The sequence below is a fragment of the Saccopteryx leptura genome, chromosome 2 (assembly GCF_036850995.1).
Source record: "Saccopteryx leptura isolate mSacLep1 chromosome 2, mSacLep1_pri_phased_curated, whole genome shotgun sequence".
In the NCBI taxonomy this organism is placed as follows: domain Eukaryota; kingdom Metazoa; phylum Chordata; class Mammalia; order Chiroptera; family Emballonuridae; genus Saccopteryx; species Saccopteryx leptura.
Window position 1 is genome coordinate 14,417,208 of NC_089504.1, and position 24,060 is coordinate 14,441,267.

Here is a 24,060-nt window from a genome sequence, read left to right on the forward strand (position 1 = left end):
AACTCAATTTGAATTTACTCCTGGGTCAGATTCTCCAATACAAAATTTTATTTTTCCACCAAAGAATATTTTTGGTTGAGAAAAAGCACCCGAAGTGTAATAGTTTTATAACAGATTTCCAAAGATGAAACCTATTCTTTGATAGGTACAACATACTTGAACCTCCTGGTAAAAGATGGCAAATCATTTGAAAGATAGTCATTTCTTAGAATCAAGACAATAATATGATGGCTTTTCTGTAGATTTGTGAAATGTAAAGTCAGACAATAACCCCAAATTCATTTTACCTTTTATTTTCATATGAAAATAGATTTTAAGCAAAATCCAAAAATAACTTTTGACAATATAAATGAAGAACCTAAGTCTATTCTTTCTTTGTTAACTATAGATTTTAACAGTTTAAGGATTCAAATTTGCAGTTACATTCAGCATTGGTTTTATAACAAATTTCAAAGATTAAAAAAAATGCTCAGGCATCTAGGACCCTGTTTTAAATTGTACACAGCTGTTGCCATTTGTACAAGTGATTTACAAAACCCCTGGCCTTATTGGTACAAGTGAGATAAACTACAGTGGAGTTCCAGCATCTAAATTCACTGGATCTTGAAAAAATTCAAGTGGCATTCCCAACTATGAAGTTAGTGAGGTAATGGAGATCTGTCCTCAGATACACTTATGCAAGATAGTATTCCTCATCTGGCTGAACCGTTTTTTCCTACAGTAAAACAAAGCAAGAAAGGATGAGTTCTTGCAACGGTAAAAACAGTCTTAACAACAGAACTAAGTGATAGCAAGATGGCTAAATAGGTAAATATATTTGAACACTTCTTGGGAAAAATGTCTTAAGATGAACCACTAGAAAATTATCTGAGAAAAAATTTTAAAGGTTACTTTTTCTTAAGACTATATGATAAGCTAGAATTCAAGATCTTCCAACTGCCTGACCAGGCAGTGGCGCAGTGGATAGAGCATTGGACTGGGATACAGAGGACTCAGGTTCGAGACCCTGAGGTCATCAGCTTGAGCCCAAGGTTGCTAGCTCGAGCAAGGGGTTACTTGGTCTGCTGTAGGCCCGTGGTCAAGGCACATATGAGAAAGCAATCAATCAGCTAAGGAGCTGCAACAAAGAACTGATGTTTCTCATCTCCCTTCCTGTCTGTCCCTAACTGGCTCGCTCTGACTCTGTCACAAAAAAAAAAAAATCTTCCAACTGAAGGTGCTAGTTAAAGGAATCGTTTAAAACATAAAAATCCTAGATGAAAACATAGGCAGTAAAATCTTGGACATATTTCATAGCAATACGTTTTCTGATATATCTCCTCAGGCAAGGGGGAAAAAAGTGGGACTACAATAAAAAGTTTTTGATAGCAAAGAAAACAACAATGAAAAGACAACCTACTGAATGGGAAAACATTTGCAATTATAATCTGAGAAGGGGTTAATACCCCAAATTTTTACAACTCAACACCAAAAATTTTTTTTAAAAAAATCCAATTTAAAAATGGGCAAAAGACCTGAATAGACACTTCTCCAAAGCAGACTTACAGATGACAAATTGGTACATGAAAAGATGTTTAATTAACATCACTAATCATCAGAGGTACAAATTAAAACTACAATGAGTTATCACCTCACACCTGTCCGAATGGCGCTCATCAATACGTTAACAAGTGATGGCGAGGATGTGGAGCAAAGGGAACCCCGTGCACTGTTGGTGTGAGTGCAGATTGGTACAGCCACCGTGGAGAACTGGGGTTTCCTCAAAAAATTAAAAATGCAACATATAACCCAGCGATTCCACTTTTGGTAATATATACGAAGAAACCCAAAACATTAATTCAAAAGAATATGTACATCCCTATGTTCACTGCACCGTTATTTACAATAGCTAAGATCTGGAAGCAGCCCAAGTGCCCACCAGCACATGAGGGGATTAAAATGCGGTGGCACATTTATATAATGGAACCCTACTCAGACTATAAAAAGAAGGAAAACTTAACCTTTTGAGAGCATGGGTGAACCTGGAGATTATTAAACTAAGTGAAATAAGCCAGTCAGAGAAAGACAAATTACCATATTATTTCACATATATGGAATCTAATGACCAAAATAACAAAATAGAAACGGACTTACAGAGAACAGACTGACAGCTCTCAGAGGGGAGGGGGTTTGGGGCTGGGTGAACAAGGTGAAGTGATTAAGTAAAAAAACCCACAACAACACACAACTTACAGACACAGATAAACAGTATGGTGATTACCTAAAGGACCGTAGGGTGACGGGAGGTAGAACAGGGGGAAGTGGTGATGGAGGGAGACTTAACTTTCGGTGGGGAACACACAATACGATATACAGATGATGTTTAATAGAACTGTATACCTGAAACCTACAGTTTTATTAACTGATGTCACCCTAATAAATTCAGTAAGTTTTTTTTTACGTTTTGTGGAAAAGAAAAAGAACTATTTGTAATATGTACCCAGTAAGCAGGAAGCTCAGAGTGGCATCAGTGTCGGTAACTGTCTCGTGATTTTGATGGACCTTGTAGAACTTGTTGGAAGGAGCTCTGAAAAGAAGGGAGATAAAGCATTAGGCTCAGATAATAAAATAAAAAATTAGTCTCAGAAGCCAGCTCCCTAACTCCAATGTAGTGTGGGATCTTGTCCCACAGAGACCTGGATTACAACCCCAATTCCAAAATAATTCTAACAGTCTTACCTCATTGTGCCTCAACCCCTCCTCTTCCTCTCTTGACTTTCGAGCACCTGAACTTTTCTGGCTGCCACCATGAGCCAACAACTGAGTGAACCTGGCCCCCAAACCGGAACCCCTGTGCACTCACCTCCCACTCCCGGAGGCTGTCTTACCTCCAAAGTCACCTGACACCCTCTTCCTTCAGGCATGGCCAGAGGCCCATGAAGGTTTGGGCCTGTACCTGACTTGGGTCCTACCATAGAAAGTTTTAAGGTAATCATATTTAAATCTTTGCTCTACTGCTAAGGAGCTTGTGCCTGATAAAGAGGCAACTGTCCTTGAATGTTCTTGTGGCTCAACCATTCCATACACTGCTCTCTGATAAAGATAGATTAGGCTTTGTCCTGGTTTTGTCTTTTGCTGTGACCTTGAGATCATTTTTCATTTTATACCATTTCCTTATCAGTATAAAGGAATAACCCTACCTCTCAGGATGTAAAGACTAGATGAGAAAATACAGTAGGCACTCAAAAATGGTAGCTAATACCTGCCTCTGACAGTAGTACTAGGTTACTATTCACCAATCCATGAGTATATTTCATGTTCTTCCTAAATGATTAACCTATCAAAGTCACACAGAAAACCTCTGTGAAATTCAGGGTTTTTTTTAATAGAGCCTGGGTTAAGAGGTCTGTATTCAAACTTCTGCTGAGGGGTGACGGTGGGCAGTCAGTCCCTTCCCCTGGGATACAGGGGAACAGCAGACTAAACTACGACTCAGAGGGCTTCACAGGTCTAAACTAAACGACCCAGTAGAGTAGAGAATAAGTAAATGCAGCCACGGAGGACATCAATAGCAGAACTGAGTACGTCGCTGACAGGTCACGCAGTCTCCAGTTCTAGTCTGTTTCCTAAGCCATCAGCTTCTACTTCTACCAACTGGATGATTCCAGTTTTCCTAGGGACCATGAAAAAACAAGTCTTTCCTAGGACAAGTTTTCCAGAGATTTGAAGGCTGCATTTTTTTTCTTTCTGCGCTTGTTTCCTCTAGATTATGAACCACAAAGCTTTCAGGTACTCTCCAAATATAGATCCGCCCCTAGTGAAGAGATCCTTTACCTGGCTGGGTCCAAGCTGACAGTCCTCTGCGAAGGAAGACTCCAGCTGAGACAGACTCGGTGACAATGTGGAATCTACAGAGGTGCTGGTGACCAGTTCCCCTAGAGCATCGACCTGTCTCTTCAAGCTGTGTAACGTGCCCTCCGTCTGCTGCTTCCCTCTGATCAACACTTCCGCTTGCTTGGACATGCAGCGTCGCAGCTGGGCCTGAAAGTGTTAGGGTAAAATTTAGGGTTTTATACAGAAGATATGTACTAGACGTATTACTCAGTAGCTTCCTTGCATTTAACATTTGATAGGCAGATCTGACGGTCATAAAGTAAAAATGGCTGCTGAAAATGCTCATCCTAAAAAGAAAAATTCTAGAGGTGCACACCGCGCTCAGTGTGTGCAAACTTGCATCACTCTGTGTTGTCATTAACTGGGCCTCTGACTCAGCCTGTTCTCTGCGTTGTAACGTTTCTGAGGATGCCTGTATCCACAGCTTCCTCATTCAATTACTGCCCCATCTCTCTTCCCTCTCTGCCCAGACTCAGAAGACGGGCTTATACCTGATGTCTTCAGTGTCACTCACCACGTGTTTGCTCCTCCACCTGATGACCTCTGGCCTTCCCACTGCTGCACCTTCAGTGATTCTGTCTACAGCTGCACTGTCCAACAGAACTTTCTGTGGCCAAGGGACTGCTCCCTATCTGATCGCCAGTAGTCATATGTGGCTATTGAGAGCCGGAAATATGGCAACTGAAGAACTCAGTTTTAAACCTGATTTAATTATAATAAATTTACATTTAAATAGCCACATGCGGCAGAAGGCTATTGTCAAGGGCCTCCACTCAATACACAAAAGGCTTCCTCTCAGCCCATGCTGTATATATCTTTTATATAAATAAAAATGTAAATGTTCGTTTGTTCAAAATCTTAAATCTCCAAAAGTTCTTCACCGATTGCTTTGAAATTTTGATAAAACGTTGCATTCGAATATGTGCTCTTTTTTACATACCATTATATATAGATCTTACACCTGTGACAGGTAAAAACATACTTTTTTTGAAAAACAGCGCCATCTGTTGGACGTAAAAGCAACACACGCTATACTAAATATTTTATGATTCCATTTCAATGTTTCCTATTTACAATTCATTTATGTGTAGCCAGACTTGAGGATGCACGGTTGTGAGCACGGGGATCGCATTCTGTAGCTTCAGATCTGTTTCGTTCTCAACAGAATGAACACGACAGGCTGAGAGTGGCTGAAAGATGTCAACGAGAAACAGCAGATCAGCGTCAAACACGACTCTGTGCTCAGCAATCACGCGATTACAATCGCCTTGCATTCTGGTACAACCCAGCTGATGATTATAGTTTGAGCCGGTATGTTCTCATCATAAGTGTGTCCTTATTGCAAGGCTCTGAACTTCAATGGAGAAACGAAAGGAATGTGTTGCACCGCCGGAAAAATTAAACTGCCTCAACTTGGAGAACCGCCAGAGCCATTAAAAACTGCTTGCCGGATATACCGCCAAATCAAAGCATTTCCTATCTAACATCAGGAAACAGAACTCATGCTTCCAAATGATGTTGTTCGGCGCAGAAATCTTAACAGCTCAATTCATGCCAACTTTCAAAGTGAAAGGACAAATTTATCATAAAGCCTGCTTCCATTCCCAGATGACCAACATAAATTCCTACAAATGTATTTCATCGGTGATGGCAATGAGTTGAATGCACGCTGCGGAATTTCTACCAGCATAAAAAGATCTGTTTCCAAACTGCAAGAGCTTCTTCACAAAAAAACAATTTAGTGCGTTTGTTCAAAACAGCAATTGACATGATGCCATCTGATACACACAAGATTGTCATTCACGCTGACAAACGGTTGCTGGAGAACATGTGCGAAGATTCAATGCTCCAGCTATAGACGAAGTGGCAATTGTTATAGTCAGAGATCAATTCCAACCTAGAAATATTGTTCTTCATCGGAGAAACAATCAATTGACAAAATTTGCAGAAACTCATTGATGCTACAATGCCCTGCAATATCCAATTACTTTTGGGGATGGTGCCGATGGATATCACTTCAACGTTAAGATGATAAATGTAGTCAGTGGCGAAGAAAGAAATATGAAATGCAGCGCAATGAACTATCATTCATACTGATTAACAATTCGAGAGAATGAAGACAGTCACATTTTGAAATGCCGTCAATTGTTTCACCAATACATCGTAGATATGTATGCAAAAATCAAAACAGAATGTTTGATATTCATCCATTTGAATCAGACCAAGCTTTGCTCTGAAGAATACGTTCATTTGCGAGATGCAGCTGTAAATGATAGTAATACAACTAACGTTGGAAGACTAACGATTTTGCCATCTTCATATACAGGCAGTGCACGTCACATGCATGAGTATGCTCAAGATGCAATTGCGTATGTTCGTCACCACGGGCGTCCAGACCTATTCATTACATTCACATGTGATCCAGCTTGGGACGATATACAACAGCTCTCGCTTCCTGGGCGATCTCCGGTGGATAGGCATGACGTCACAGCATGTGTTTTCAGACAAGCTGAAATCGCTGATGGATTTCATGGTAAAACATGAAGTGTGTGGGTCTGTGCGCTGTAAAAAATTAATGAGCAATGTTGGAGAAGCAACAATCTTGATAGGACCTTTCAAAGGTGAAGATGTCCTCATTCCTCGCATTCCTATGATTCCAACGGATATGCCATTTCAATTTCAGAGATTGCAATTCCCAATTAATTGGCATTTGCAATCACCATCAACAAAGCTCAGGGCCAATCTTTAGAATTGTGCGCTTTAGATCTACACACAGATTGCTTCTCACATGGACAATTATATGTTGCGTATTCTAGACTCGGCAAACCAGACCATCGCTATATCTGCACAGACAATGGAACAACAAAAAATATTGTATACCCAGAAGCATTGTGAAATTAAACAGATTAGAAATGTGCGCTTTCTCTTTTCTTTCTTTTCCATTTACCCAGACTGAGCCACAGCAACACGTGGCCGGGTACAGCTAGTGGACAATATGTATATATATGGCTGTTCTCCAAAGATGGTTCTGTCCTCTCTTGTTCCACCTCACTCTCATTTTTCAACTCTTAACCCCAAACCTTTAGGTCAACACTGACTGCTAAATCCTAGACTCTTATTTTCAGCTGCCTACAGACAGACATACTTCCCTGGATGAGTCATAGGCCTTCGAACTCAACACGCTCAGAGCCAAACAACTTCTTATCGGACACCCACGCCTACTCTTCCAGTATTCCCAATCTTTCCCCCGGCCACTGACCTGGGAGCGCCTTATTGTTTATTCACTGTCTCTAGTTCCCGCCCCAAACGCCTGGGTTCTGTCTGTTTCAGCTGAGACTGAGCAGCACTACACAGGTTAAAGAGTGCTGGCCTAATACCAGAACTCATGGTTTTGAATACCGACCCTGCCGTTAACTATGTGATGCCAACGTCTCTGAGCTTCGCTCCTATATCTATAAATTGCTGCAGTGCTGCCTAGAGCCAGTGTGACAGCAGCATGTGAGTGCAAGCAAGTCCCCCCCTCACCCGCCAAGTAACGCATGCTCTGTAGGTACTGTGACGGCGACCTTGAGGCGGTCTTCGCGGTGCCGCAGCTTCTCCCGCAGCGCTTCCCCACGCCACTGCTCGTCCTTTGTCAGAGGGAGAGGGAGAGGGAGAGGGAGAGGGAGAGGGAGGGAGAGGGAGAGGGAGAGGGAGAGGAGACGTCAGTCACCAAACCACTACCAGTAACCAGCCGGCCTCTCCCTCCTCTGACCCTCCTCAAGTCTGATTTCCAGCTAAATGGGGGGGTGGGGGGGGTATGACCAAATTATCCTTCCACGAAGTCCATAGCACAGCAGGACAAACCCTTACCGTTATATGAACCTGGGAAAAACTAGGTCTTTCTTCCAAAGGAGATGGTCTCTCACTCATGGTGAATGGAAAGTTCTCTTTCAAGCTCTCCAGCCCTCCTCCTAGGGTTTCGTTCCTTTCCAAAATAGCTTCCAGATCTGCTGGGAGTTCTGGGAGAAACTGGTTGAGATTCTTCAGGCTGGTTCGGATTTCATCTTTCACCTCGGATTTAAGCGTCCTCATTGCTTCACTGATTTCCATCTGTCTTCTCTCCAGGTCGTTTTGGCTTGCCATCTGAAGAGTGGGGCAAACACAAACACCGCTAGTCCAGTTTGGGACTTACCTGGAATTAAACTGTTTAATGTGTCATGTATTTAAAGATCCACAAATGTAAAAAACTTAAGATTCTTCAACTACTCAAGTACCTGTAAACTACCAAGTAAATGATTTTACTGGCATTTTGAATGGAGCAAGTGCCAGTTAGAAAAGCAGGGCACAGTGTTCCTTGACGCTGTGCTACTCTGTGGAAGTCTGTCTCCCTGCAGTTAGATGGAGCCGGATTTCAGTTGCACTGCTAGTAAACACTGCCTAGGACTCTGGGCAAGTCAGCTAACTTTTGAACCTGATACCTCGGTTATTCATTAAGTTAATACCTTGCATTAAAACATGTGAGAACTGGAAGGGAATTTTTATGAAATACTTTAGTGGTACCCAATAAAAGGAACTACAATAATAAAGCCTGAAAGGAGAATAGGGCTGTTACTGCAATAAGTCCTAAGTGATCTAGATTATAAATAATAATGCTGAAAGGGACTTTAGGAATGATCTGGTGAAATGCCTTCATTTTACAGGGGACAATCTGGTAGGCCGGGTGGTCTAGAGGTGCTTCCTCGGGCGCCATGGACTGTGGGGTCTGATACATGACATTACTCTATGGGACCCTCTCTGTGATGAGCTTAGTGAAGATATGTAGTCATACTCACGTTTGCAGAGGCTTGGAGCCTTTAAATAAAATGTTTGTTTCTTGAACGAAAGAGGGTGTATATGGGGGGTGGCTTGGAGACACAGACAAAACCGAATGGCTATATGGGGTTGTTCTAAGGACAAAGTGTGGCAGGGTCAACTGAGTGGCCATAGCAACCCGACTAGAGTTCTGAGTGGCCCAGATGCTGACACTGGCTCAGGGGCATCCAGGAGGAGACTGCAGTCACACCCACTGCAGGACGGCGAAGGCTCCCCTCGAGTCATTTTTCTTTGGGGGTTTGGCTCTAACAGACTTCTTTCTGACAGAATAATCTAACATTTCAACGTACTTCTTTGGGATATAATAAAATTTTATGCTGAGGAACTTCATTTTTTTCTCTCTAAACTAACAAAAAACTTGTTGAATTTAAGGGAATTTAAAAAGTACAGTGTGTCCGTAAAGTCATGTTGCACTTTTGACCGGTCACAGGAAAGCAACAAAAGACGATAGAAATGTGAAATCTGCACCAAATAAAAGGAAAACTCTTCCAGTTTCATACCTGTTCAGTGCAGTTCAATGTGGGCTCATGCACAGATTTTTTAGGGCTCCTTAGGTAGCTATCTCGTATAGCCTCTACAGACTCGTCACTGACTGATGGCCTACCAGAACGGGGTTTCTCCATCAAACTGCCGGTTTCCTTCAGCTGCTTATCCCACCGAGTAACGTTATTCCTATGTGGTGGTGCTTCATTATAAACACGCCGATATTCACGTTACACTGTGGTCACGGATTCGAATTTAGCGAGCCACAGAACACACTGAACTTTCCTCTGTACCGTCCACATCTTGACTGGCATGGCCGTGGGCTGCTCCGCTGTATACACGGTGTTACATCATCATCTGCGCATGCGCACATGCTGCCACAACATCCTACAGAAACTGGGAGGGTTTTCCTTTTATTTGGTGCAGATTTCACATTTCTATCATCTTTTGTTGCTTTCCTGTGACCAGTCAAAAGTGCACCATGACTTTATGGTCACACTATATATTTTTAACAAATACTTTTTTCTTATGGAAGAACATTTTTTTTTTTTTTGAGAGACAGAGAGAGAGGGGGACAGATAGGGAGAGACAGACAGCAAGGGAGAGAGATGAAAAGCCTCAATTCTTCGTTGCAGCACCTTAATTGTTCATTGATTGCTTTCTCATATGTGCCTTGCCCAGGGGTCTACAGCAGAACAAGTGACCCCTTGCTCAAGCCAGTGACCTTGGGCTCAAGCCAATGACTTTTGGGCTCACTCCAGAGACCATGGGGTCATGTCTATGATCCCATGCTTAAGCCAGTGACACACTCAAGCTGAATAAGCTGGCAACCTCAACATTTTGAACCTGGGTCCTCCGCGTTCCAGTCCAATGCTCTATCCACTGCACCACCACCTGGTCAGGCTGGAAGTATATTTCTAAATTTTAAGACTAGAAAAACAAATTTGACTCAACAGACATTCTTCTAGTCAGATTTTCACAACTCCCACAGAGAAGCAGTCCTCTTAAAGAGCTAGCTGAGAGAGAACCTGCTGCAGCCACGGGAGCGAGTGCGCCTCGCGAGTGCCCTCTGCCGGGACACACCTGTCTCTTGAGGTCCGTGTACTCCTGCTGCATCTGGTTGAGCTCCTTCATCAGGCGTCTGGCCCGCTCGTGGTTGTCCTGGGCCACCTGCTCGATCGTTGCCATTTCCTTCTGCATGCAGCTGTTCTCCTGCTTTTGCTCCTGGCACAGGAGGAGGAAAATGACTGCGCTCGAGCACGAGACGGTGTTGCTGGCTGATGCACTCACTAGCTCTGTAACTTCATCCCCACCTGGCCGCAGCTGCTCTAGCAGTAAATGGGGGGGGGGGGGATTCTACCTGCCCCTTAGCGGCTGTGGTGGAGCTGGGAGTACACGTGCTCAGAGGCTGTCAGCCCAAAGTCTGAATCAGACAGATCTGCAACATTACTTTTGATAGTAAGTTACTTTCCCTTTCTGAGCTTCTATTAAGTTGTCTGCAAAACAAACAATGACCCCCATCGTCAAAGGGTTTTTGGGAGGATTAAAATCTAGGTATCTGCATCCGCTCTTTACAATCATGTTGCCCTACCACTAGCTGTAAGGGCATCTATCACTTTTTGGCAAATACATGATTTAAAGTTCCATTCACACCACAGGCTGTATTAACTCCCCCAGTGTTAGATAAGCCCACCCCTGGGACAGTGCCTGAGGCTGGCCATCTGCCCCACCTACCATAACTGTTTTGAATTAATATGAGCATCACCTCCCAAAATATCAGGGATAAAAGCGTGCTAGACTGCGCTTCCCAGTCTTAGGATAATGATTAATTAAAGCTGATGTTGACGCCGAAGGGTGGGGTGGGGGGGAAGAGCCCGTGGTCCCTGCCTGCGGCTGTGTCAGGTGGTCAGCAGCCGTCTCCCCCCGCCGCCTGCACCCTGCGCGGAGGGTGAGCAGCGGCTTGGGCTGAGATGGCTCTGCTGTGTGCTGACCCTGCTCACAGAACCGTCTTCCCGCTCAGACAGGGCTCCTCTAGGGCTGTGGCTCAACTCAGGCAGAATCCACCATCAGCTTCAAGAACAAGATGCATAAGCGCACCGCAAGCACCAGTGGGGTCGACAGGGAGGCTGGCTCCTCCACGCTGAAGCAGCGTGCGAGGTACCCATTTCCACGCACCACGTCCTCATAAACTGCCGGGGCACAGGTACTCACAAGAAGGTTCTTCTCTAGCTGGCTCCGCTGCGTCTTCAGTGCTTCCTTCAGGCTGAGAACTTGTTTCTCCGATTTCTTTCTCTCTGTCAAGAACTGGTTCCGCAAGAGGCTGAAGTCTGCCCTCATAGAATCTGTCTCTTTCTGCAGAGCCAGCAGTTGATCTGACTTTTCCAGTAACTGCTGCTCCCGTTCTGAAAGCTGTTGTTCTGAAATGAGCATTTTTAGTACTTTAGCCAGAGGTCCTGGGCTGGCTGTAGGCAGACTGCATAATGACATGCCACCCACTCCTCTGTCACTAAGTCTCCCAAGTTCCCCCATATCAAAGGCCCAGAAAAAGGTCCTGATAAGGGTGGCTCTTGACATAACTGGTATTTGACATACTGTCTCCTTGCTGAGTCAAAGCACCGATCCTGAGGTGCAGGGAACACGGAGCAGACCGCAGAAGTGTTTTATAAGTCTTGATTTTCATAAAGGGAGGCACACCAGTACGCCCCTTACACAGGAGGTGGCGCGGGGCAAGGGACCCAGGACTGGGAGCGGTCTGAGCCCTGTTTCACAGGGGGAACCTATCTGCTGGTGTTCAACTGGGGTCACGGTGCAAATACCTAGTACACAGTGAAACTCAATACATAATAGTGGCATCTAAAACAAGTTTTTCCATTTCCCTCTTTAGAGTAACACCCTACCCAGATTTCGCTTTTTACACCTCTGGCATGGCTACATTTTTCTAAGTTTTCTTAAGTTTCTTTTTCTTTTTTTTTTTTTTTTGTATTTTTCTGAAGCTGGAAACGGGGAGAGACAGTCAGACAGACTCCCGCATGCGCCCGACCGGGATCCACCCAGCACGCCCACCAGGGGTGATGCTCTGCCCACCAGGGGGCGATGCTCTGCCCCTCCGGGGCGTCGCTCTGTTGCGAACAGAGCCACTCTAGCGCCTGGGGCAGAGGCCAAGGAGCCATCCCCAGCGCCCGGGCCATCTTTGCTCCAATGAGCCTTGGCTGCGGGAGGGGAAGAGAGAGACAGAGAGGAAGGAGAGGGGGAGGGGTGGAGAAGCAAATGGGCGCTTCTCCTGTGTGCCCTGGCCGGGAATCGAACCCGGGACTTCTGCACACCAGGCCGACGCTCTACCACTGAGCCAACCGGCCAGGGCCTAAGTTTCATTTTCATAATGAAATAGTTGGGTTTTGTTCTATCAAGAGTTCCCAAGGGAAAAGTTCCCAGATCCCCAAGTCCATTGAGTTCATTCCGGGAGGGTGAGGGATGGATAGCATTTTCTGAGCATTATTAAACCCTGCTGAAAGAAACCATTTATTGATGTCAGAACAACCATGTATCCTGGATTCCCATGTTAACTTCATTTATATATGGCTTAAAAGAGAACAGACCCAAAGGTAAATACCTGTGTTTTGGTATTTGTTGAATTTGAAAGAAATCTGACATTATTAAATTTGGATAGAACAGTTAATATTGATTTTATCACTGGTTGAGATGAAATGGGTCATTGTTCCCAAAGCTTATAAATAACGTACGTCACAGAAAGCCGGGGAGCACCTTTTGGCCCTCTTTGCCTGCTGTCCCACTTTCTCAAGATGACATTCTCAAAGACAATATGCTAAAGCAAAAAGGCCTAACAGTCTCAAATACCAACAGTCAGATCAAATGGCATCGTCGTCAAGCAAACTGTTAACTCCTCTCTTGCAGGCTAGGAGGATCAGATGTGTACCACACTTCCCTGAGCCTCTCCTGCCTTTCTGGGCTATGCTTGGGGCCTGGGTCCCCTGTACACTTTTACAAGAACCAGAAGAGGCACCCCCCGCCCCCCAATGCGACGTTGCTGGATACGCACGGGCCTGGGAGAGCCGCTGCTGCAGCGCCTCGCCCCGCCTCTCCTCCTCCTGCAGAGCCCCGAGGCGCTCTTCCGCCACCGCCAGATGTGTGAGCACCTGGCCCAGTCTGCTCTTCTGGTCGGAGAGCTCCTGCTCCAGCAGGTGCCGCTGCTCCTTCAGGGTCGCTTTACTGGCTTCTACTTTTTTTTCTTCACTTTCTCTCTCTTCCTGGAGTCTTTGAAACATCTTAATAAACAACAACTTTAGTCAGTCACACAGTAACAAATAATGTCCCAAAAAGGGGAACATTCCGGGACACTAGATAGAGTCCAGTTCAACAGACACAGAAAACAACCTACGGTGACAGTGAGTTCCCTCTACAAAGGTGATTGAGCAGGGACTGGAAAACGATGTGGGCAGCATGTGAGAAGGGGAGTCAGCAGCAAATGCCATGTGGCCATCAGGATTCTTTTTTTTTTTTTTTTTTTTGTATTTTTTCTGAAGCTGGAAACGGGGAGAGACAGTCAGACAGACTCCCGCATGCGCCTGACCGGGATCCACCCGGCACGCCCACCAGGGGCGATGCTCTGCCCCTCCGGGGGGTCGCTCTGCTGTGACCAGAGCCACTCTAGCGCCTGGGGCAGAGGCCAAGGAGCCATCCCCAGCGCCCGGGCCATGGAGCCTTGGCTGCGGGAGGGGAAGACAGAGACAGAGAGGAAGGGGGGGGGGGTGGAGAAGCAAATGGGCGCTTCTCCTATGTGCCCTGGCCGGGAATCGAACCTGGGTCCCCTGCACGCCAGGCCGACGCTCTACCGCTGAGCCAACCGGCCAGGGCCCCATCAGGATTCTTTATAGCAGCGGTTCTCAACCTGTGGGTCGCGACCCCAGCGGGGGGTCGAACGACCAAAACACAGGGGTCACCTAAAGCCATCGGAAATACATATTTTATTTAAAAATGTATTGTATAATAAATATGTATTTTATTTAAAAATGTATTGTAAAAATGTATTGTATAATAAATATGTATTTTATTTAAAAATGTATTGTATAATAAATATGTATTTTATTTAAAAATGTATTGTATAATAAATACGTATTTCCGATGGCTTTAGGCGACCCCTGTTTTGGTCGTTTGACCCCCGCCGGGGTCGCGACCCACAGGTTGAGAACCGCTGCTTTATAGGAATAATGTTCTAAGGCCTTAATAGTCCAGAAATACTAACACAGAGAGAGTTGGTTACAAAATGCCCAGTTAAAGGGGAGCTAGTCCCACGGAGGGTACTCTTAGCAGGTGTCTGCCAGGGGAAGAAAGCTCGCATGAGTGACAGTGTTCCCTGCTACGCAGAATCATAAAGGTCTAGTACCATTTCCTGTTGGACTAGTTTGGCTTTGTTTTCTTCAACCTCATTCTGGAGCATTTGAAGCTGTTGTTGTTTCATCTCCCCTTCTTTTTGGCAGTCTTCCAACTTCTTTATCCACTTGCTGATGTCCTTCTGAAGCCTGACCTGCTCACTGAGCAGGGCATCCTTACACTTGGTGGTATAGAGCAGATCCTTTAGATGAAAGAATAAATTGAAGTCACCAACAGAGCTATCTTTACTAGAGGTGGCTAATGCCACCCCATCATCTGCTAAGTCTGACAAAATAAAAGTTCCATATCATTTATTTTCTCAACAAACTTATACAAAGGTAGCCAGAACTCAGTCATTGGCTTTCCTGTTTTCAGTACCCCTGAAAAACAAGATGACAGAAGAGGTCAGAACGTCAGCAAGAGATGCAGTGCCTCTGAGCTCCAGTTGCATGGTCACTGAGGTGGGAATAAACAATACCCACCTCAAAGGCTTCTAGGAAATTAAGAACAATTGTGAATATGGTTAATTCTTATTAAAAATAAACCTAGAATCATGGTTTTGATATCATTTGAAATATTTATGGTGCAGTAGATAAAACGTCGACCTGGAACACTGAGGCAGCTGGTTTGAAACCCTGGGCTTGCCTGGTTCAGGCACATATGGGAGTTGATGCTTCCTGATCCTTCGCCCCCATATCTCTCTCTTTCTCTCTCCTCTCTCTCTTTCTCTCTCTCTCTCTCTCTCCTCTCCCAAAATAAAAAAAAAACTATTTACACAGTAATAGTGTAATTTCTGAGTTCTAAAAATCTCAGAAAATAAAAACACACTTTTCATCAAATTACGCATTTTTAAAAAAGTTATGTTTCTGACAACACAAAAAATATTCATGAGAACCCATGTAAGACTTTTGTAAAGATAGAATACTTTGATTTTACACTTTATACATCTTAGAAACACAGAATACTAGAGGTAGAAGAGAATTTAGATGTCTAATCAAACCCTTAATTTACATAGTGCAGACTAGAGGCCCAGAAGTTGAGGTTATTTAGGACTCAATTTATAACACTGTTCTCACAGGACAACACTGAATTACTTTTTTTGTTTTTTATTATGTGAGAAGCAGGCAGACTCCCCTATGTGCCCGTACTGGGATCCACCTGGCAAGCCCACTGAGGGGCCAATGATCTGCCCATCTTGGGCTGTTGCTCTATTGCTCAGGAATGGAGCCATTTTAGTACCTGAGGCAAGGCCATGGAGTCATCCTTAGCACCCGGGCCAACTCGCTCCAACTGCTTGAGCCGTGGCTGAGGGAGGGAGAGAAAGAGAAAGAGAGAGAGAGAGAGAGAGAGAGAGAGAAAGAGAGAGAGAGAAGGGGGAGGAGTGGAAAACAGATGGTCGCTTCTCCTGTGTGCCCTGAGCAGGAATCAAACCCAGGACTTCCACACGCTGGGCTAATGCTCTACCACTGGGCCAACCAGCCAGGGCCTAAATTACTTTTTTTTTTTTTTTTAATTTTATTTATTCATTTTTAGAGAGGAGAGAGAGAGAGGGAGAGAGAGAGGAGAGAGACGGGGGGAGGAGCTGGAAGCATCAACTCCCATATGTGCCTTAACCAGGCAAGCCCAGGGTTTTGAACCGGCGACCTCAGCATTTCCAGGTCAACGCTTTATCCACTGCGCCACCACAGGTCAGGCTAAATTACTTTTAAGAAGATGATCAGAAGTGTAAGAGTAGCCTGACCAGGCAGTGGTGCAGTAAAAAGAGCGTCAACCTAGCATGCTGAGGAACCAAGTTCAAAACCCTGAGGTCGCCAGTTTGAGCATGGGCTCATCCAGCTTGAGTGTAGGATCACAGACATGACCCTGAGGTCACTGGCTCGGCTGGAGCTCCCTGGTCAAGACACATATGAGAAAGCAGTCAATGAATAACTAAGGTGCCACACTATAGTTGATGCTTCTCATCTCTCCCTTCCTGTCTGTCTGTCCCTGTGTGTGTGTGTGTGTGTCTCTCTCTCACTTAAAAAAAAAGAGAGAGAAAAGAAGTGTAAGAGGGTCAAGAATCCACTCTGGCCTGACCAAGGCGGTGGTGCAGTGAATAGAGCATTGGACTGGGACGTGGAACACCAAGGTTCAAAACTCCGAGGTCACCAGCTTGAGTGCAGGCTCATCTGGTTTGAGCAAGGCTCACCACCAGCTTGAGCCCAGGGTCGCTGGTTTGAGCAAGGGGTCACTCGGTCTGCTGTAGCCCCCCAGTCAAGACACATATGAGAAAGCAATCAATGAACAACTAAGGTGCCGCAACGAAGAGTTGATGCTTCTCATCTCTCTCCCTTCCTGTCTGTCTATCCCTCTCTCTGTCTCTGTCACAAGCGCGCACACACACACACGCACACACACACACACACACACAGAATCCACTCTGCAACAGCTGACAACATAGGGGCCCAGATCTGGCAGTTACTCTGCAGCTCATGAATGATCAAATCCAAGCCCAGCCCTTGGAGGCCTCATCTGTGCCACAGATGAGAGATGGTCCATGTGGTCCCTAAAGTATCTATCCACATGGCTGCTGTGCTGGGCTCTGCTCTAGTTGCCACCTTATTTATTAACTTTGAGCACCATGTTGTTTGAATAAAGAGTTCTAGAACTAAAATAAACTAGAAAATCACTGCTCTGCATCAAAATTTTGGGGTATATGATGTTTGTGTTATATAAATGGCCCTATGGAGCTGCTGGTATGAAAACGAACCAGCCTATTTGATTGATTTTTCAACCAATTGTCCACATCCCTTCAGGACTGAAGATTATAGAAGATTACATGTTAGGCTTACCTGTTTTGTTAGGTTCAAATGTTCTTGAACATTAGCTAGTTCTTCCTGTAGTGAGTTCAGTGCTTCTTGTTTTTCTACAGAAATAACATTTATATGAAATAAGAAATACATATGTATGCATTTTCCAGATTCCCATTAGCTCCCCATTAAAAGTAGAGTGAAGGTGAATTTAAATGTGTTTCTGTTAAATGTATGACTATACCACACTATCTTTTTTTCTTTTTTTTTTCTTTTTTGTATTTTTCTGAAGCTAGAAACCGGGAGAGACAGTCAGACAGACTCCCGCATGCGCCCAACCGGGTTTCACCCGGCACGCCCACCAGGAGGCATCGCTCTGCTACGACCAGAGCCACTCTAGCACCTGGGGCAGAGGCCAAGGAGCCATCCCCAGCGCCTGGGCCATCTTTGCTCCAATGGAGCCTCGGCTGCGGGAGGGGAAGAGAGAGACAGAGAGGAAGGAGAGGGGGAGGGGTGGAGAAGCAAATGGGCGCTTCTCCTGTGTGCCCTGGCCGGGAATCGAACCCGGGACTTCTACATGCCAGGCCGACACTCTACCACTGAGCCAAGCAGCCAGGGCCTCCACACTATCTTTTTTTAAAGGCCAAAAGTGAGAGGTACATGTACAACTCAGATCTGGGCATGGAGCTCAGGTTTTTAAAACCTAACAAAAATTTTTTTACAACTAATACCTAGTGTTGATGAGGTGCCAGATTTATAATCAGGGACATTCAACATTGCTGGTAGAAATGCATATTTGGTACCTTTTAGGAAGTCAATTTGGGAATAAATTTTATCTATATTGGTTTTGTCACATACTGGCTGTGAGCTTGAGCAAGTCATTTATTTATCTTAAGTGATAAGGAAACTAAAAGTCCCCTCATTTGTAAATGAGTAAAATAATAGTTTTTATCTCATAAAAATGTTACAATTAAATGAGAAAAATGCATATAAAATATTTGCATCATGTCTAAAACATAGTAAGTAATCAACAAGTACATTATTAGCTAGAATTACCTAGTAACTTCTAAATAATCATAAATTATTATAAAGATTTGGTGATAAAGATATTATTTGTACCTTTTTCTTTTAAAAGTCTAGGGAAAATCTGGAAGGCTATTCACTGAACTGTTAATAGGAATTATCTTTAAGGAATGAGGTCAATAGTAATTTTTATTTCATTTTTTGGCTATTTTAAAATTGTTCTTTAAGGAACAAAAATTAGTTTTTTTTAAACAGCTTTGAGATACTCATATTATTTTAACCACTTAAGGTATATAATTCAGTGACTTTTAGTATATTCACAATTGTATAAATATCACTAACATCTAAATTTAGAAGTTTTGTCATTTCTAAAAGAAGCCCTGGTCCACAGCCTGAGTTATTTCTGTAATAAGAAAATCACACAATTACAGGGAGGCCCTAGCAAACGAGCCCGTGTGCTCCCTCATACCTCGCAGCTGCTGCTGCACTGCTGCGATGTCTTCGCGCAGGGAGAGCTTGTCTCGGTTTAATTGGTCAAGTTCCTGCTGCAATTCTCTGACACCTGATTCCAGCTTTTCTAACTTCGATTGCTCCATCTTGCTATTTTCTTCTGTAGCTGCTAAAACCCTACCATCCAAGTACAGAATAGACAGTCAAATATAAAATGTTCAAGCACACACAAGAGAACTGAGGAACAGTGTTACGCTTTCACAATGTAGCTTTGGAATCTGAATGATTATAAATCTTTTAAAAAGTAAGGCTCTTCAACTCATTTTCAGAAGAAACCTCATTTTCAGCTTTCCAAATAGATTTTTTTCAAAAAACTCACTAAATTGAAGTTTTATAAAAATCAGGGATAAAAACATAACTAGCACTAAGAATTCCAAAAACCTGAGTGATTAAAATGGATCTTTAACTTCTGCTAAGTGTGACAGCAGGAAACTCAATTGTTTCTATGACAGGATTTGTCCATAAACAGACATGCATGAGCGTGCACTCTTCTACATAACTGGCATCCCAGAGGACGGACTTGTCTTTGTCTGGCTTCCTTCACTGACAGTAATTACTCTGAGATTCAGCCACATTGTTGTGTCAACTCCATCCCTTTTTCTTTCTGAACATTACTGCATGGTATGGATATACTATACTTTGTCTGTCTGTTCACAGCCTGATAGACATTTAAGTTGTTTCCAGTTTTTGGCTATTAGAAATAAAAGCTGCTATGAATATCAGCATATAATCTTTGTATCAACATATGCCTTCATGTCTCAGGAGTGTAATTGCTAGATCTTCTGGTAGGCATATGGTTAAATATTTAAGTAACTGCCAAACTACTTTCCAAAGTGGAATTACTAACATTTTACACTCCCACCAATTGTGTGAAAGAGTTCCTCGCTAACATTTGGTACGGCCAGTCTTTCGTTTTAGCGATTTTAACAGGTGTGCAATGATATCTCACTGTGGTTTTAACTGTATTTTCTTAATGGTCAATGATGCCGCACATCGTCTTATGTGCTTATTTGCCACCCATGTATCTTCTTAAGTGAAATGTCTGTTCTCATCTTTTGCTCATTTCAAGAACTGGATTGTTCATTTTCTTACTGAGTTTTGAAAGTTCTTTATATGTATACTCTGGGTACAAGTCCTTTATAAGATACATGGTTGCAAAGACTTTTCTCCCAGCCTGTGACATGTCTTTTCATTATCTTAACAGGGTATTTTGAGAAGCAGAAGTTTTAAGTTTTGATGAAGCCCAATTTTAGCAATTTATTCTTTTATGAATCATGCTTTTGGTGTCATAGCTAAAAAATTTTGCCTGACCTAAGGTTATAAAGGCTTTTTTCCTATGAGTTTTATACTTATGTACATTTTTTTTTTTTTTTTTTTTTTCATTTTTCTGAAGCTGGAAACAGGGAGAGACAGTCAGACAGACTCCCGCATGCGCCCGACCGGGATCCACCCGGCACGCCCACCAGGGGCGATGCTCTGCCCACCAGGGGGCGATGCTCTGCCCATCCTGGGCGTCGCCATGTTGCGACCAGAGCCACTCCAGCGCCTGAGGCAGAGGCCACAGAGCCATCCCCAGCGCCCGGGCCATCTTTGCTCCAATGGAGCCTTGGCTGCGGGAGGGGAAGAGAGAGACAGAGAGGAAAGCGCGGCGGAGGGGTGGAGAAGCAAATGGGCGCTTCTCCTGTGTGCCCTGGCCGGGAATCGAACCCGGGTCCTCCGCACGCTAGGCCGACGCTCTACCACTGAGCCAACCGGCCAGGGCTCTTATGTACATTTTGAGTTAATTTTTATATATAGTGTGAGCTATAGATTGAGGTTCTCTTTTTTTTTTTTTTGGTTTTGGATATGCAATTGTTTTAGTAACATTTTTTGAAAAGATCATATTTTCTCTACTGAGAAATATTTCTTTGCATGTTTCTAAAAATCAGCTGGCCACATATTTGTGAGTTTACTTCTGGACTTTCTATTCTGTCCCACTGATGTTATCTATCTTTATACTAGTACCACAGTGTTCTGATTGCCATAGCTATATACTAAGTCTTGAAATCAAATAGTGTAAGCCCTAAACTCTTGTTCTTCTTTTATTAAAGTTATTTTGGTGTCACAGCTAAAAAGTTTTAGATTTTATTCTAGGTTCTTTGCATTTCCATGTGAATTTTAGATTCAGACTGTCAATTTCTATTTTAAAAGCCTATTTAGATTTTGATTGCTTTAAATCTATAGATGAATTGTAACAATATTGTCTTCCTACCCACAAACAAGGTGTATTTCTCCATTTTTTATATCTTCTAGCATGTATTATTTTAATTTAAAAAACACAACAGGTTATTTAAGAAAAACACTTTAGGTAAAAGGAAATCTGAAAATGCTATTGGTGAATTTTATTGTGATACTGAGTTTGTGAAGTATTTTTCTTTCCCTTTCTCTAGTTTCAAAATTTTTTTACAATGTGTTTATAATGTCTTAGCTTTCAGTAAGTGATCTTACAAGCTCGTTTTTTTCCTGCTCTCACCGTTTGGTTTGTGCCAACTTCACTTCCCAGCTGTCACATTTCTCCTCGAGATGCTGCTTTTCTCTGCACAAAGACTCGACACACGACTGCAGCACCCGGCTCTCAGCAGCTGCTCGCTCCAGTTCCCGTCTGTCCCTCTCCAGGAGCTGCTTCTGCCGCTCCACTTCCCCTTTCTGTCGAAGGGCTGCTTGCTGTAAATTCTCTAACTCCAGTTTCTCCTGAATCAAATAAAAGATGACTCAAACATGCTAACACACAGAGACTGCAGTTTGGTGTGTTTTATAATAAACCAGCTCTGTTGATTACCTCCAGTGCTTCAACCTGAGTCTTCTCTAACTCAGACAGCTTTTGGTCACGTTGTAGCTTCAAACCTTGTAGCTCATTATTTTCAATTTGCAGCATGTCCAGAATATTCTTTAGTTCTAACAGAAACAAAGCATGGTCCATATTACTAAATAAACTTGGAAATATTTGTTAAATGAAGCAGAAACCAATGCTATTGACTGATACAAGAAACAATAAAAAAGTTTTTTGCTGTGTTGAATTAATGGAGCTAATTATATTTTAATAAAAAATTCATTTAAAAGTATTGCTAAGCTTTAATTTGAAAAATTATTTCAACAAAAACATTTAACAAAGGTCTAGTTCTAAAAGCATTTATCCCATCTAAAAGAATTTTAATCAAAATAAATAGAAAACACTTTCAATTATGTAAGTTGAGATTTACATAACTTGTCATTTGAAATATAGATTTTTAACTAGTAATTCTTCTTTTCTGATAAAAATTGCTAACTATAGAACATTTGAAAAAAGTATAAAAGAAAAAACCAAAACCCCATCATTATCCCACCATCGACTGCAATAGCATTTTATACCTCCTTCTAGAGCACACATACATACATACACACATATTTAGAAATGGATTCGAACTAGTCTTTGTAGTTAGTTTTTATCTATTTTTTCACTCTTTATCAGCATCTTTGCATGCCATTAAAATTTATATGGCTTTCAAATTGGTCATTTGTTTCCAAATTCTGTCATAAATTCTGCTGCAAGTAACCAACTCAGGCAGCTTAATTTGTGAAACAAGGAAATAAAAGGCTTCTCTTTAAAAAAAAATATTGTTGTGATGTTCATAAATGCTTGCCTTCTCTCTAGATAACTAGAAAATGAGGGCCGGCCCTGGCTGGTTGGCTCAGTGGTAGAGCGTTGGCCTGGCGTGCGGAAGTCCCGGGTTCGATTCCTGGTCAGGGCACACAGGAGAAGCGCCCATCTGCTTCTCCACCCTTGCCCCTTCTTTTTCTCTCTCCCCTTCCCGCAGCCATGGCTCCAATGGTTTGAGCACATTGGCCGCAGGCATTGAGGATGGTTGTGTGGAGCCTGTGCCTCAGAAGTTAAAAATAGCTTGGTTGCAAGCATGGTCCAGATGGGCAGGGCATCAGCCCCAGACCGGGGTTGCCCGGTGGATCCCAGTTGGAGCGCATGCGGGAGTCTGTCTATCTCTCCTCCTCTCACTTGGAAAAAAACAAAGAAAATGGGTAAGTGCTTCAACAGGTGTGAATTTTAAGTCTTGAAACACTGGGAGAGTGGCCCATTTTCTACTTTGATCAACAGCTGATATGCAAATGTTCTTCTTTCACCACAACTTTGTCAGCAATGAATATGATTAATTTGCTTTTAAATAAACTTTATCAATTTGAATGGCAGCAAATATCATATTCCTTTTATAATCTGCTTTTCTTTGCTTACTGGTAGTTAAGGTTAAACTTTAAAAGACGTTTATTTGACAATTTGTTTTTTTCTGTGACCTGGAATATAGACATTTCCAACTTCAGACTTTGTATGACTGTCTTCCTTTAAACTTACCAGTTTTATGTTTAGACATCTGACCTAAAACTAACTGAAGATTTTCTTCTTCTTTTTCAATTTCCTGCTTTATAAGAGTAAGTTGAGTTTTTTTTTCACTAATCTGAACATTCAGTTCTCCTTTTTGAAAACTAAGTTCTTCCAGAAGAGATTTTACTTCCTGTGCCAAAAAAAAAAAAAAGTCATCTCCCTTCTCAAAATTATGAATGAAATTTTAATATCAGTTCTGTTATAAACTCTCATTTTATAGAAATTGTAATTTGGAAACAAGCTCATTTTTGCCTTTTAGGTCAAGAATAGCACTGTATTTTACACTAACATATTTGTGGTAAATATAAGAAAATAACATATATCTTCATTTAAAAAATATATATAATATTTGCTATGTGCAAGGCAATGTGTTAGAAAAAATGTTGACTCAGATGCTCTCCTGCTCTCAAGGGGCTTAGTGCCTTGTGGGGAAGTAAGGCTGGGAACATAAACATGATCAGGGAAGGCTGTCTTAGGAAACACACAGAGTGCTGCTACACTCAGAAGAGAGAAACTCCTTCCAGGGTAAAGGAAAGGTCAGGGAAGTCTTAGTGGCATGAACCTGGACCATGAAAAATGGGTGGGGTCTGGACATTCTAAGAAAGGGAATTCCTGGAGAAGAAATGGTGAGACAGGCAAGGGCAGAAAACCTGGGGCATATCCAGAAAATGTCATTGGGGGAGCTACACATGACAGCTACAGCATGGCTGTGTAACACACCACCCAACTGAT

General features: G+C 43.0%; 1 protein-coding gene across 3 annotated transcripts in view; it reads right to left on the reverse strand.

Moving 5' to 3' along the window:
- CNTRL (centriolin) overlaps positions 1-24,060 on the reverse strand; it is a 98,199-nt gene that overhangs the window by 3,461 nt on the left and 70,678 nt on the right. For 2 of the 3 annotated variants that reach the window (XM_066367277.1, XM_066367278.1), the window contains 14 exons: positions 23,299-23,458; positions 21,739-21,854; positions 21,433-21,650; positions 18,880-19,037; positions 17,430-17,503; positions 14,612-14,800; positions 13,268-13,493; positions 11,422-11,627; positions 10,294-10,434; positions 7,726-7,998; positions 7,440-7,502; positions 3,814-4,020; positions 2,480-2,566; positions 278-715 (listed from right to left, as the gene is read on the reverse strand). In XM_066367277.1, the coding sequence (XP_066223374.1) occupies positions 2,507-2,566; positions 3,814-4,020; positions 7,440-7,502; positions 7,726-7,998; positions 10,294-10,434; positions 11,422-11,627; positions 13,268-13,493; positions 14,612-14,800; positions 17,430-17,503; positions 18,880-19,037; positions 21,433-21,650; positions 21,739-21,854; positions 23,299-23,458 (2,091 nt within the window). In that variant the 3' untranslated portion in view covers positions 278-715; positions 2,480-2,506. Of the gene's footprint in view, positions 1-277; positions 716-2,479; positions 2,567-3,813; positions 4,021-7,439; positions 7,503-7,725; positions 7,999-10,293; positions 10,435-11,421; positions 11,628-13,267; positions 13,494-14,611; positions 14,801-17,429; positions 17,504-18,879; positions 19,038-21,432; positions 21,651-21,738; positions 21,855-23,298; positions 23,459-24,060 lie in introns of those variants that run through there. The other variant, XM_066367276.1, reaches the window with a different exon arrangement.